This window comes from Macrotis lagotis, chromosome 1, assembly GCF_037893015.1.
Source record: "Macrotis lagotis isolate mMagLag1 chromosome 1, bilby.v1.9.chrom.fasta, whole genome shotgun sequence".
Lineage (NCBI taxonomy): Eukaryota > Metazoa > Chordata > Mammalia > Peramelemorphia > Peramelidae > Macrotis > Macrotis lagotis.
The window spans coordinates 899,235,017-899,249,570 of record NC_133658.1 but is presented as its reverse complement, the minus strand read 5'-3'; the positions used below and the strand labels follow the sequence as shown (position 1 = coordinate 899,249,570).

General features: G+C 49.9%; 1 protein-coding gene across 2 annotated transcripts in view; it reads left to right on the top strand.

Annotated features, from left to right (window-relative positions):
• The window catches only part of LOC141509330 (tyrosine-protein phosphatase non-receptor type 11-like), a 35,755-nt gene extending 22,721 nt beyond the window's left edge, over window positions 1–13,034 (top strand). For both annotated transcript variants that reach the window (XM_074218790.1, XM_074218791.1), the window contains exons 4-16: window positions 4,289–4,484; window positions 4,560–4,679; window positions 6,160–6,273; window positions 6,721–6,817; window positions 7,244–7,323; window positions 8,228–8,383; window positions 8,474–8,605; window positions 9,130–9,284; window positions 9,412–9,479; window positions 10,898–11,049; window positions 11,218–11,315; window positions 11,773–11,873; window positions 12,003–13,034. In XM_074218790.1, the coding sequence (XP_074074891.1) occupies window positions 4,289–4,484; window positions 4,560–4,679; window positions 6,160–6,273; window positions 6,721–6,817; window positions 7,244–7,323; window positions 8,228–8,383; window positions 8,474–8,605; window positions 9,130–9,284; window positions 9,412–9,479; window positions 10,898–11,049; window positions 11,218–11,315; window positions 11,773–11,857 (1,453 nt within the window). In that variant the 3' untranslated portion in view covers window positions 11,858–11,873; window positions 12,003–13,034. The remainder of the gene's footprint in view (window positions 1–4,288; window positions 4,485–4,559; window positions 4,680–6,159; window positions 6,274–6,720; window positions 6,818–7,243; window positions 7,324–8,227; window positions 8,384–8,473; window positions 8,606–9,129; window positions 9,285–9,411; window positions 9,480–10,897; window positions 11,050–11,217; window positions 11,316–11,772; window positions 11,874–12,002) is intronic.
• The last annotated feature ends 1,520 nt before the right edge of the window (window positions 13,035–14,554 follow it).

Genomic DNA, 14,554 nt, shown 5'->3' with positions numbered 1-14,554 from the left:
CATACCTCCTCCTTCCTCCTCCTTCCTTTTTTTCTTCTTCCTTCTTTCGTCTTCCTTCTTTTTCCCCTTCCTCCCCCCTCCTTTCTTCTTCTCTCCCTCTGATGTTAGCTCTTCCAAATCTCTTCTCAAGCTTCTGACATCAACTAGCTTCTCCTTAGTAGAGAGGACCTTCCCTCTTAACTTTACTGAGAAAATAAAGACCATGCATTGTGACTTTCCTTTCCTCCCCAATTCCCTACCTCCACATCCCTCTACATCATCTACACTCTTCCTTTGCCATCTCTGACAAGGACCTGGCCCTTCTCCTTGCCAGGGCCCTTCATTTGTTCCCTTGATCTCTTCCCCTTCTGTATCCTCTGGCAGTTTACCTTAGTCAATAGTTGCTCTGTCTTTCATCTTTAATCTCTTCTTATCTACTGGCTCCTTCCCCGGTGCTTACAAACACACCCAGGTCTCCTCCTTTCTCAAAACAACAACAAAACCCCTCACTATCTCCCCACCAGCCCCTCAATCTCCTCTATTGCTCCTCTCATTCTCAGCCAAACTAGAAAAAGTGGATTTCTCTCCCTCCCCAGCCCCTTGGAATCTGGCTTCTGTCCCAACCACTCAGTCGAACTGTTCTTTCTCCAACATTGCCGGCAATCTCTGTACCACAAAATCCCATCCACTTTTTTCAGCCTTCATCTGATGACTCCTCCTTCACTTTTGACAGCGGATCACCTTTCTCCTGGACCTTTTTACCCCAGCTGGCTTTGGGGATGAATTGGTTTTCCTTCCCATCTTCCCGGTCTTGTCTGTGTCCAACCCTATCTGTGGGAGTCTCCCAATCCTTAGCCCAATTCTCTTTTTCTCCTTAACTTCTTTTGATGATTTTATCCACTACTGTGGTTTAAGTGTCTTGACACAGATGACTCCCAATGCTTAAGTCATTTCTGAGCTTCACTCTGGCATCACTGCCTGCTTACTAGGTCATCACCAAACGAACCCTGGACATTTCTACCCTCTTCTCAAACTCAGGGTGTCCCAAATGGGACTCATCTTCTCCAGTGATCCACACTTGTCTGGCTCACTGTCCCCAACTCTTTCCTCTTGGCCCATCAGTTGCCACTCACATCATGGCCTGACAGTATCTCTGGCATCCATCCATCTTGCTGCTCGTGTGGCCGATGCTCCACCTCGGCCCCCTCAACCCCTCTCCCATTTGCCTTCACTTGGGTCCCCAAGCCTACAGTCTCCCTCTCTCTCTTTCCCTGCCCCAATTCATCTGCACAGCTGCTAAAATAATCTCCCCAAAGCACATCCCCCAGCCCCCAGCCTTCAAGGTCAGCTTCTTGCCTCTGGGATAAAACAGACTCCTTGGTGTGTCCTCACCAGCCCACCACAGTCTGGCCCGGCCAACCCCTCCAGGCTTAGTTCTCATTACCCCTCTTCATACACTGTGTGTTCCAGCCAAACTGGACTACTCACTATTCCTGAAGTCCAGTACAGTTTGTCCCAGGATGCCTCTGCCAACTCCTCTGAACCAGAACCAAAGGAAAGAGCCTAGAGTTCTGTACATGTAGCAGGAAGAATGGTTGCGCTGGGCTTGGAGGCAGAAGGCCAGGCTGACTCAGACACTGACCAGTGGTGTGGGCTGTGGGCACAGCAGATAGATGGCCAGCTTCGAGGGAAGGAAGACTTGGCCATTACTCTCCCACACATCCTCACTCAGTAACTGTGGGAACTTGGGCAAAAGCCATTTAACTTCTTAGAGCCTCAGTTTCCCCATCTATAAAATAGGATAATCATAGTGCCTACTTCACAGGGTTATCAGGAGGTGGAGATGAGATGCTACAAGGCTGATACCCTGCATATTTATGAGTGGGAGTTATTATTAGCATTATCACCAAATCATAATTACTGACTGTGTGACTTTGAGGAAGTGGACCTCATCTATAGTGAGGGGGAGGTTGGGCGATCTGGGTCTAAGACCTTGGGGGTTGGGAGGTTAGAAGCAGAGAGAGACAGAGTGGGTGTCATAGGTTGGTGGTAAGGGTGATAACAAGAGGATGGGGGGGTATTTCTGGGCAATATGGGTAGGAGAGCCTCATGGCAGGAGGTCCCCACCAAGGTGTTTATGTTAGGGACAAACTGTGTCCCTGCCTTCCTCTAGAGACCCCCCCCCAAAGTAACATGCCTAACAGCCCTCCCTAGCTCTGCCCCATTTCTGCAGAGTGGGGAGAGGCCGCCACCTAGTGGCCAGTGAGGGACTCGCAGGGAGAACCCTCTCCTTGGCCCACCCCACAATATGTCAGTCACCCCCCAGCCCAGCTCTGCCCCTGTCAGAAGCTCAACCACATTAGATCATTGGATCATCGATGGAGATCTAGGACAGACCTCAGACATCATCTGTTTATTTACAGTTGAGGAAAGTTAGCCCCAGGGGCCACCTTCCTGGGTCTTATTCTTTGATTCTATGAAATATAGAAAGTAAGGCATTCCCTGCCTATAAGTGACATATCCAAGGTCACACAGCACAGCCAGACACTGTGATGAGTTTTGGGAATATTAAAAAAAAGAAGCAAAAAATAGTCCCTGTCCTCAGGGCTCTCACCATCTAACTGGGAGACAGCATGAAAACGACTCTATACAAACTATATATAGGCAAGCTAAATGGGAAATAATCAGCAGAGGGAAGGCACCAGAATTCAGGAGGGTGGGGAAAGGCTTCCTGGAGAAGGGGGCTGAAGAAAGCAGGAGGCAGATTAGCAGGGAGAGCATTCCAGGTTTGGAAGTGAAGAGGGCAGGATTAGAACGTGGGTCATCTGATGCCATAGGTAGTTCTTTATACATTGCCTGTGCCTCCTGTATTGGGTGCTGAGGGAGAGCCAGGGGAGATAGAGCTTCCCACAACAAGCAAGTGATGTTATCACACAGCCCTGTACCCTCACAGGTCCCAGTGTTCAGTCTGAATGCTTCCGTTTAAATAAGACATTGAAGGGGCTGCTGGGTGGATCACTGGTCATGGAGTTAGAAAGACCTCAGTTCAAATATGACCTCCAACTTTTACTAGCTGTGTGGACCAGGGAAAGGCATTTTCTCCCTCTTCCACTTCCCAAAAAGACATTGAGAAACTGGAGAATGTGAAGGAGAATGACCAGGATGGTGGAGGACCTTGAGACAGAAGAATGAAAAAGAATTCTACTCCAGTCACTGTGATAAGCCTGGGACACAGCCACCCTTGAGTGGTTCTAGAGTCCAGAGAGTCTGGGTTTAGATTCTTTTTTTTCTTTTAATTTATTTATTTTCACATCATACAATAGTCTTGTTGGGTTTGAATTTTACTTCTGATACTGTGCGACTTCAGACAAGTCATTTAACTATTTTGGGCCTCAGTTTCCTCATCTGTAAAAGATGACCTCTGAATTCCCTTCCGGCCCTTTCTTATTGTCCTGTGAAATAGAAAAAGGGATATAGTCCTGCCTATGAGGAGCTTCCCATCTCAACAAATGAGACAATCTGTATAGGAGAGGGGCAGTCAGGAAAGAGAGTTTTAATCTGGAGGGTCCTAGGGATGCTGAGTTGATCCCTAGAGCAGTTGGCTACCAAGGCCTTTCCAGAGTGGACGGTAGTGTTGAATTGATAACATGAAATATAAATAAGAGGGAGGTTTGTGAATGGATCCGTGGGGCAGATGGCAAGATGTCTGAGTTGATGGATACAAAGTGTGGTCTGGAGCTGGTGAGATACTTTGCCTTAGGTGAGTTTGTTCCTACTCAGTTGAAGGAACTAAGATCATCCTGCCTTGGATAAGAATGTTTAGTGGAGGCCGCTATCACTGGCCTTGAGCATCGGAAGGGCCAGCTTGTGGAAGAGTCTTCTATTTGTTTCCAGCGGGGTTGAAAGCAGTGTGGGGAAGGGTCCGAGAGGTGAATTTAGATTTGAGGTCCTCTGATGCCATAGCTAGTCCTTTAAGCGTTGCCATTTGGGTTGTCCCAAAGTGGAGTGAGCTGCCTCCATCCTTGGAGGTCTTCAAGCAAAGGCCAGATGATCACTTGTCAAGGATATTGGAGAAGGGATTCCTTAGTTGGGTATGGGGTGGACAAGATGGCCTTTGAGGTCCCGCCCAACTCTTCAGATTCTGGGATTTTAGTCATGAGAGGAAATCTGGTCCTACTTTAGAAAGACTCCCAGATTAACCCTGGATCTCGGTTTATCTGCTGGGGGGCAGCCCTTGAACTGAGTTGATTCAGGTGAATGCCATCCCTTTCTTGCCCTCACTTGTCCCATCCTCTCCATCCCCTTCCAGGTGGTACCATGGACACCTCTTTGGCAAGGAGGCCGAGAAGCTGCTAACAGAAAAGGGCAAACCTGGAAGCTTCTTGGTACGGGAGAGTCAAAGCAAACCTGGTGACTTCGTGCTCTCTGTTCTCACCCAGGAGCTGGACAAGCTAGAAGGCGGTGACCGCCGGCCCCGGGTCACCCATGTCATGATCCGCTTCCAGGTGTGGCCTCTGGCAGAGCAGGGGAGAAGGGAGGGGGAGCGTGCCGGGGGTCCCACTCACATGCCTCCTCCCCAGGCTGATGGCAAGTACGACGTGGGTGGAGGGGAGCGTTTTGACACCCTGACGGACCTTGTGGAGCACTATAAGAAGAACCCCATGGTGGAGAAATCAGGGGCCGTCGTGCATCTCAAACAGGTACCTGCTAGTCCCAGAAGTTTCAGGGGTTAGAGGCCACCTCCTTCATGCACAGCCTTCCACAGCCAGGATGAGGAAAGGCCCCTAGAGCAAGGAGACAGGGAGAGTGGCTCTCATTTTTTTTACCTGTCAAATAAAGTCCCCCATGGGCTCCCAAAATTTAGGGTCCCTGTATTTAACCTGGAGAAGGAAGAAACTTAAAAGGGAATTATATTCTGTTTGGTTGGGGCAGGTTGCTGACACAATAGATAGAATGCTAAACCTGGAGTTGGGAAGAACTGAGTTCAAATGTGACCTCAGGGGGCAGCTAGGTGGCACAGTGGATAGAGCACCAGCCCTGGAGCCAGGAGGACCTGAGTTCAGATCCAGCCTCAGACACTTGATAATTACCTATCTGTGTGACCTTGGGCAAGTTACTTAACCCTGTTACCTTGCAAAACAAAACCAAAAAAAACTTGCCTCAGTTTCTTTACCTGTACAATGAACTGGAGAAGGAAATGGCAACCAGTTATCTCTGCCAAGAAAGCCCCAGCTCAGATCATGAAGAATTAGACACGATTGAAATGATTGAACAAGAACTAGGTATTTGGTTGTCCCAGCATCTCAGAATGTCCCCACAACGTACCTACAGACTTATCATCCAGCCTTTTTGATCTCGTAAAAAATTGGATTAGCCCCGTTGTGTTAGGCCTCAGCAGGCAGCGTTAGGAGCCACGGGGGAAGCTCCAGAGAGGCAGATGCAGACAGGATGTCAGAAAACTTCTCAGCCATGAGAGTTGTGTCAGTGTGCCAGTGTGCCAGTGAGCTTCTCTGGGAGATAACAGGCTCCCTGTCATTTGAGAGCTCCATGGAGTACCTGGGTGACTGTGTGCTGGGGAGGTTGGCAGTTGGGGGATATTGGCGGTAGTTTCTCTTTCTGGTATGGAATAGAGTTGTCAGTGACCTCTGAGGTCCCTTCTGACTCAGGTTCTGGAATTCAAAGGGACTGGAGCTACAGTGAGCAGCAAGCGTTTATTAGGCACCTACTGTGTACTAGGCATCACATCCCAATCATCCCCTGCTCTCAAAGCGCTTACCATCTAGTAAAAAGAAACTCTTAGAGGAAGGTCACCAAGTCCTAGGAAGCTTTGATGGCCAGACCATAGGACTGGGTGGGGACCAGATTGTGGGGGGCTTTAAATGTCAGACTTGAGCAGGTTGACTTTGCTCATCACAGAGGCAATGGGGAGCCATTGGAGACTTTGGAGCAGTGGAGGGATGTGTCCAGACCTGTGTTTTAGGAATATTTGTTTAGCTGCTGCTTGGAGCTTAGACCAACTGCAATTAAACAGAAAACATCCAAGTTTCTCTGAATGAAACTTTACTTTTGCTCCCACATACCCATTGCTGGAGTAGAGGGGGAGGAGATGGTTGGGAGAGCTAGGACTGGGGGGAAACAGAGGGCTGGCTGAGCTGACCCTGATCCTGTTCTTCCTGCCAGCCATTCAATGCCACCAGGATAAATGCTGCCAACATTGAGAACCGTGTCCGAGAGCTCAACAAGATGGCAGATCAGAGTGAGAAGGCCAAGCAGGGATTCTGGGAGGAGTTTGAGGTATGGGTAGAAGATCTGGTTGCTGCCCCTAATCTTGATCTCTAAAGCCCCCAGATCCAGCATCAGGGGACCTGACACTCCTGAACTCTGTCCTTGCCTAGTATTATGACCTTGATTATGTAACTGGGTCTCTTCAGACCTTGAAGAAAAAGGGCAATAAGGATGATCTTGGTTTGAGAATGGGGTAAACCAAGAGGAAGAGACTTGAGATCTGGGGGTGGGGTTAGGATTAGCTATGGAATTAGGCTGAGGCTGGGGTTTAGTTAATTAAAGGGTTAGTGTCAAGGTCGAGCCATGGGTTGGGGGATTGAACCAGGGCTGATCTGTGGGGCTGGCGTCAGGACTGGAGTCAGAGCTGAAATTGGGACAAGGGTGAGCCATGGGGGCAGGGGAGGGGACCAAGGTTGAGCTGTGGGGCTGAGCCAGGTGTGGGTCTTATCTCCCCAGATGCTGCAGCAACAGGAGTGTAAGCTTTTGTACCCCCGGAAGGAGGGGCAGCGCCCTGAGAACAAAGCCAAAAACCGCTACAAGAACATTCTTCCCTGTGAGGATCTCAGGCTGGGGGGTCTGGGGGTGGGAGAGAACCCATAGACCTGCCCTTTCTAGGCCTGGATTTCTTTTCCCCTTTCCCCTCCCTCCAGTGGGTAGTTCTTTGAATCCTTCATGTCCTGGGCTAACTCACCATATCACTCTCCACACCACTCCCCGACAAAGTCATTCACACACACACACACACACACACGTGTTCCTCAGGCATTCATATCCCCCTTCTCTTTACCACAGCTTCCTCTGCCCTTCAGCTTCAGGAAGGTCAAACACTGGCAAAGAAAAAAGAGGGAGGGAGGGAGACCAGGGCACCCTGTATCCTGGTATCCAGTGTCCCAGTGCCCTATAGGCTCTGGGCACCCTTTTTCTTTACCTCCAAACCATTTCCGATTCTTTCACCCTTTTCTCTACCCACCCCCTGCAGTCGACACCACCCGCGTTACCCTGAGAGATGTGGATGGGAGTGTGCCAGGTGCTGACTACATTAATGCCAACTATGTTAAGGTATGTGTGTGTGTGTGTGTGTTTACCTGCAGGTGTGGTCACATACCACATGCTAGTGAAAAGAATATTAACTTTGGAATTAGACAGAGGCTCGACTTACCCACCTGGTGACTTTGGACCTCTTAGGAATCAGTGTTCTCCTCTGAAAAATGAGTGACCAGGAAGGGACAATGAGTCTAGAAAACCTCTCTAAGGAACTTTTTGGCTCATATGCTTGTGACCTTGTTTATACAGAGGAATCTGTGTAGAAAGCGTGGTATGGTGTAGAAGAAACTGGATGTTTGATGACTGGGGTCTGGGTCCCAGCTCTGCAATTTACTTGCTGTGTGACCTTGAGCAAGAAATGGTCATTGCTCAGTGCCTCAGTTTCCCCTTCTTTAAAATAAGGATTTGCACTAGATGACCTCTAAGACACTTCCAAGTCTCAAGTTTGGGGACCCTTAGCCTTGGCTTCAGGGGAACTGGGGGGCTCGGGAAGTGACCTGCTTTCCCTGACAGGAATCTAGCAGCTGTGGTTGGAAACCATCTATCCTCTAGGCTTTGGGATTCATTACTGAGGGCCCCATTTACTTCAAAGTTCCCTTGTTGGGCAAAGCCCCCAAATTGGGGTTTAAGCCAAGGTTACCTGCTTCTAATCTGCGAGTGGATCTGTCCCTCTGGGTGTTTCTCTCATCTCCTGGAGGCTAAATTCACTTTTTGTGGCCACTTGGACCTGGAGGAAAGTCCCATTGGGCTCCTGTTGGACCCTCCCTGCCCCTGTGGCTCTGCTCTCTACTTTTCCCACCTTCATCCTAGCTCCAATGGAGGCAGAGGAGCCACAGGCCTAAGGTGCCACTGCAGATAGGGCCTGTGACTGTGACTCTGACCTTGACCACTGAGCTGTTTGCCCATCCCCCCCTTTTAGAGCATCCCTGAGGATGGGCAGAGCCAGGAACCTGCCAAAGTGTACATAGCAACCCAGGGCTGCCTACAGACCACAGTCAACGACTTTTGGGCCATGGTGTACCAAGAGAACACGCATGTCATCGTCATGACAACCAAGGAGATGGAGCGAGGAAGAGTGAGGGAACTGATTTTGATGGGTCTTGGGGGGGAGGTTGAGTCACGGTCCCCAGCAGGGTCAGGTTTCACTGTCTCCCTCCACCCTCAGAACAAGTGTTTCCGATACTGGCCGGATCAACATTGCACCAAAGACTATGGTTGTGTCCGTGTGCGCCATGTAAGCGAGAGGGAGGCCCAAGGATACTACGTGAGGGAGCTGGAGATGGGCCGCACAGACAGGGTGAGCCTGGGGAGGGCTGGGGGAGGGAATGGGAGGGAGGGCCTGAGAACATGATCTTCCTTGCCATAGTTTGGGAGGAGGCCCACCCAGAAGACAAAAATGGAGGGGTGGCAGTTGGATCTGCTCCAGGGCAGCTTTACCTGGGGAGAAGGGAGCCCCTCATTCCTCTCTCCTGATTCTTCTGTTTCTCAATTTAGTTTGAGTTAACAAGCCAACATCTCCCAGACACGATGATGTGGATGGGGGAGGAGTGAGGGGAACATTCTGGAAAGGGTATGGAGGTGAGAGGATCTGGATCCTGTTTCTAATACATATCACCCTTCTAAGTTTGTCAGCAAATCAAGCATTTATTAAGGGTTTCTTACAAGGGACCAGTGCTAGGGATCCAAGCAAGACAAATGACCTTGGACAAGTCATTAACCTTTGGCATCCATTTCTTCAACTGTAAAATGAGGGACTTGCGCTTTTTACAAATGATGAAGTTAGGCACCTTGACCACTCTGCTTCCCCCTGCCCGGGCTCAGGAGGAGCAGCTGAGGAAGGTGACACATTACCAGTACTTCAGTTGGCCAGACCACGGGGTCCCCACCGAGCCTGGGGGCGTTCTCAGCTTCCTGGACCAGGTGAACCAGGCCCAGAGCAGCGTTCCGAACTCTGGGCCCATCGTGGTACATTGCAGGTAGTTCTGTGGTTGGACTTTGTGAGGGGGTGGGGGAAGGGCGGCTGGCCATAGGGATCTGTGGGAATGGTTGGGGTAAGGGAGGGCCACCAGCAAGTCCCTCTGGGTGACTCACTTTTGTCCTTAGTGCTGGCATTGGACGCACTGGCACCATCATCGTGATTGACATCCTGGTGGACACCATTCGCAGGCAGGGTATGGCTGTTCCCCAGCCCCCAACACTCCCAGGTCCCCTCCAGATCCCAAGCTTCATGTCAGTCCATCAGCATTTACTAATCACTTACTGTTTGTCCAACTCTCTTCTGGGCTTTGGGAGAGAGAGAGAGTCAGATAGTGACAGAGACAAAGAGACAGAAACAGAGACAAAGAGATAAGAGACTGACAGGCACAGAGAAACACAGAGAGACAAAGAGATAGAGATAGGGACAGTTTAGATAAGAGGAGATCCCTGCCCTTCCAGGGCCTGCAGTCCAGTGGGGGACACACATGAGATTTCAAAATAAGTGTGTCAATGGAGAAGTTGTTACCAAGCCCAGGAGATCATTGGGGATCATCCCTGGAAAAGGTGGCATTTGGGCTTTAAAGAAAGAACAGGAATTTGGAAGTGAGTGAAATGCACTCTTTGTACAACTTTGACTCTTGGGTAACAAGGTGATGTTGGCCAGCGGAAGAGTCAGGAAGACTCGAGTTCAAATCCAGCCTCAGACTTGTGTGACCCTGGGCAAGAACTACCTGCCTGGGTTTCTTCATTTGTAAAACAGGGACATAAATACCACCTACCTCACAGAGTTGTGAGGATCAAATAAGATATTTTAAAATGTTTGGCACACAGTGGATGCTCTACAAATGCATATTTCCTTCTCCCACATGCAGTAAGCTTTCCATAAATGCACATTCCTTTCTCTAACACAATAAGAGCTCTATAAATAAGAGCTCTAGTCCCTTCTCCATATACAGTAAGTGCTCTATAAATGCATATCCCTTTCCTAATCCAGTAAGAGCTCTATAAATGCATATTCTCTTCCCCATATACAGTAAGTGCTCTGTAAATGCATATCCCTTTTCCAAGAGCTCTATAAATGCATATTCCCTTCCCCCTACAGTAAGTGCTCTATAAATGCATGTTTCCTTGCCCCATACAAAAAATTCTCTGTAAGTGTTCCCCCCAAAGTAAGCACTTTATAAATGTGTATTTCTTTGCCCAAGTCTCAAAACTTCTCCCTCTTCCCATAGGTCAGTCCATTGAGTGTTTAAAGGGAGATGGAAGAGATGTAAAAGTGTTTATTGGTGAAGAGACTGAGGAGAGAAGGGAAGAAGACTCAAGAGAATGAGGAGGATGGGGATGGGATGGAAGAGGCAGGGAAGCACTAGGACCAGCGATGGAGAGAGGGGCATGTTGAGGAAATCTGAGGAGTAGGCATGGTGGGTTGGAAGGGGGGGTTCTGTTGGACGATTTCACTTTTCTTCAAAGCAGGCTGCTTAGACCCCTTGTTTGGATCTGGGGATCCCCCTCCAACTCCATGACCCTTGTGTTCCTGCCATGTAACCTCCCCCACCTCTACCTAGGGGACCCCAGGTCCATGAAGTTGGTGTCTTCTCCCCCTCCCCACCAGGACTGGACTGTGATATAGACATCCCCAGGACCATCCAGCGGGTCCGACAGCAGCGCTCTGGGATGGTGCAGACTGAAGCCCAGTATAAGTTTGTCTATATGGCTGTGCAGAGGCATATTGAAGGGGAGCAGTGGCGGCTGCAGGAGGAGCAGGTGAACCAGGCCCCCCTTCCCCAGACTGTCTCCCCATGCCCTCTGACCCCCAGGGTACTATCCTAGGTAAATCTGTTTCCCACTGTCACCGCCTGGCTTCAATCTCCTCTCCCCATTTTACTTCCTTTTCCTGTACTCCCGTAGTGACCTCTTTCTCCCATCTTATAGCGCAACAGGCGGAAGGAGCGGGAATATCTAAACATTCGTTCCCCACCCTCGGACACCTCCAGGAGCAAGGGACTGTCACCCTCCAGGGCCCAGTCTGTGTGAGTGGAGACAGGGAGAAGGTGGATGGTAGTGAATGGGGGGGAATCTGAGGGGAATAAATGGGTGACACATAGTCAGAAATAGGGTAGAATGAGGGGGATTTCAGCAGTGGATGGTGTTTGGGTGCCCAGCCTATCTAAGTGGGGCACTAGGGAAGAGGGCCTCCTAACACCTCCCCCAACATTAGCCAAGGTTCCCACCAGGGGGCAGCAGATGACCATGGGCCCTACTGGGTAGCCTGGGGTTTCTTGAGTGAACCCATCCCTAGACCCCCCAAGAGCTCAGGGTCTCTTAGGGAGACTTGATAGGGAATGACTGGCAGGAACACAGAAATAGACTTGGGAAAATAGACTTGCTGCTTGGGTGGGGTCTGAAAGGGGGCAACTCCTAGTCTCTAGAGCTGCCCAGAAGCCCCTCCCCACCTTGAATCTGAGACCCAACTTTGCTCCCCACCAGGATGAGCGAGGATTCCGCCTGCATCTATGAAAACCTGAATGTTAGGGCTCCCTCAGTATCTGGACTAAGCAATGTGGGAAGATAAGACTGAGGTCTCACAGGTACCCCATGGGAACTGGGTGGAGCTTGGGGTTGGCGATGCCAACCTAGGTGGGGCCCTGAAGTCGAAGGTGGGAGGTGGTTCTTCTACTCTGGGCAGACACCTTCCACCCTCCTCTCCCTCTCCCCAGGACTGGTCATGTTCACATCCGTCCGTCTATCTGTCCATCCTCTCCTCTCGTTGGAGCAAAGTCCCATGAGCCACCGGTGACTGGAGCCTGCAGCAGGAAGCTAGCTGGAGTCAAGGGGGAGAGCATGTGGTCTGGGGGCTAACTGTGCTCCCCCTGTGCCAGCAATGCCAGACTGGTCATAGGCTTTTCTTGGTTGGGGGTTTTAAAAAAAGGAAATTTTTTTGTTGTTGTTGTGGGGAGGGGGTTGGTTTTGTAAAAAAAAAAAAATTGATAGTGACTTCTAGGGACTAGATCTTTTCAAGAAGATATATTCTGGAGGGACTGGGGTTCCTCTTTTTCAGACCATAGTCCCTCCCCCACTTTTCTTGTGAGATCAAGTTAGGACTGGGGTCTCTGGAGGGAAGGGCCATCCCCATCCTCTCTATTTCTTTCTATATCTGAACCCTACCTAAAAAAAATGTGGCAAATTATATCTGAACTCTGAACCAGGAGCAGGAGCAGCTCAAGGGAAAGCTAGCCTTCTGACTGACAGGAGTGGGGGGGTTGGGGTGTGTTTGTGTTTGTGTATGTGTGTGTGTGTGTGTGTGTGTGTGTGTGTGTGTGTGTGTGTGATGTGGTGTTTCTTTTTGTAGCTGAATCTGTGTGACAAGGAACTTTAGAATGTGTAACGCCTGTTTGACAGGTGTCTGTGGGGAGGTGTGTGTGTGTGTATTTGTGTGAGTCATTTAGTCAACAGTCATTTATTAAGTGCTTACTGTGTACCATACCCATTGGGGTGAAGAGAAAGGCTAACACTTTCAGTGGCCAAGAAGCCCTCAGTCTAAGGGGGGAAAGAGTCTGCAAAAGTCCATGTGACTGAATCCAGATCTGTATGATTGCATGTTCAAGTGTGGGTATGAATGGGGGGCCTCCCTTCCCTCCTCTCCATTGGTTCCTCTGGTTCCCTATAGGCTTCGCCAAAAGTGCCCCCCAACCTTGACCCCAGCATACAATGGGTTGCTGATGACTCAGTTTCTAATAAATGCTGGACCTTCTCACAATGTTGGCTTTGAGCTTTTCTTTGTCCTATGCCAGGGTGGGGGGAGGGGGAATCTGAGATGGCCCCACCCTCCCCCTGCCCCCAGCATAAGGCAGGTCCAGGGAGGAAGTTGACTCTAAATTAGGAGGTAAGAGATAAGGTGAATGTGAGGACTCAGGAACTTGCCCCTCCCTGGCCAGCCCTCCCCAGTCTGTGGGATGACTGGGTCATGGGACTCTTGAAGATGGGGAGAGGCCACTGGAGCTTATCTGGTCCCTAGTTTAATCTGCCTTGCAGGGAATGGATGATGAGGTCAGAAGATGGGATAGCCCCATTGAAGGTGGGCGGGGTGGGCCATGGGGAGGGGATACCTTAGGGCTTTGGCTCCTAACAGTATCCCATAGGATGTAGGGGAAGAACAGAGAGGTAGAGGGTCCCAAAACACCCATGCCCATAGGGTACTTATTACTGCCCATGGCCTATTGGATGGGAGTACTTGGGGGTAATCAAAGTTCAGGGAAATTCTGGATGCATTCTAGGCTTCTCCCAACCAAGCAGCTAGTTCATCCTCCCTGCTCAATTCTCCCCTTCTCATTCAGCCTGGATCCCCCTTCCTTGTTGAGGGACGACTAACATCTCTGGTATGAGAATTGCCGATCTCTCTCCAGGACTACACCTTTGGAGTCTACCTTCAGAGTCTACCTTCACCCAACTCTCACCCATGACTTCTAGAACCTGGAACATGTGCAGCTGCCACATCTTGGTAAAACCACCTTGGCAGACAAGCTAAACCAGGTTAAGATTAACTGAAGGACCTCAAACCCTTTGGTGAGGTAGGGGGGCATCAATACAAGTATGGGAAGACTTCCCCTGGAAGAAGAAATGGGCAGGTGAGAACTTGTTCCAATGGTCTTGAAAGCGGCTGAAGGGAGTGTTGTGGATTGATTAGACCTTGGCCAAACATTGAAGACCCTAAGGTCATCTACTCCATCAAAAGCCATCATCATCCTTCTGCATTCATCCCAGGTCATTCTGACTCTTGTGGACATTGTGGAGGCAGAGTCCAGAGTTCCCAAATCCAATTCACCCACCAGTCAAGACCTCTCAAGATATCACTGGTCCATTTTGAAGGGAAGGGCAGCCATGCCTCTTCTCCTACCTCTTACCACTCCTATCTTCTTTCTTTGTTCTTTTCTTCACTGTCCCCCCACCCCCAACCAGGGCAGCTAGGTCGAAGCAGTGGAGAGAGCACTAGCCCTGGTGGAAGACCTAAATTCAAATCTGACCTCAGACACTTGACTCTTATTAGCGCTGTCATCTTGGGCAAGTCACTTAACCATGATCACCTTGCATCCAGGACCATCTCCAATCATCCTGATTTGTATCTGGCCACTGGACACAGAAGGCTCTGGAGGAGAAAGTGAGACTGGTGACTTAGCACAGCAGCCCCTCACTCAAGTCCAATACACATGGCATCACTTCCCTGATGTCATGGTCTTCTTTGAGAATCAAGGACAAACATCATCAAAGTGGT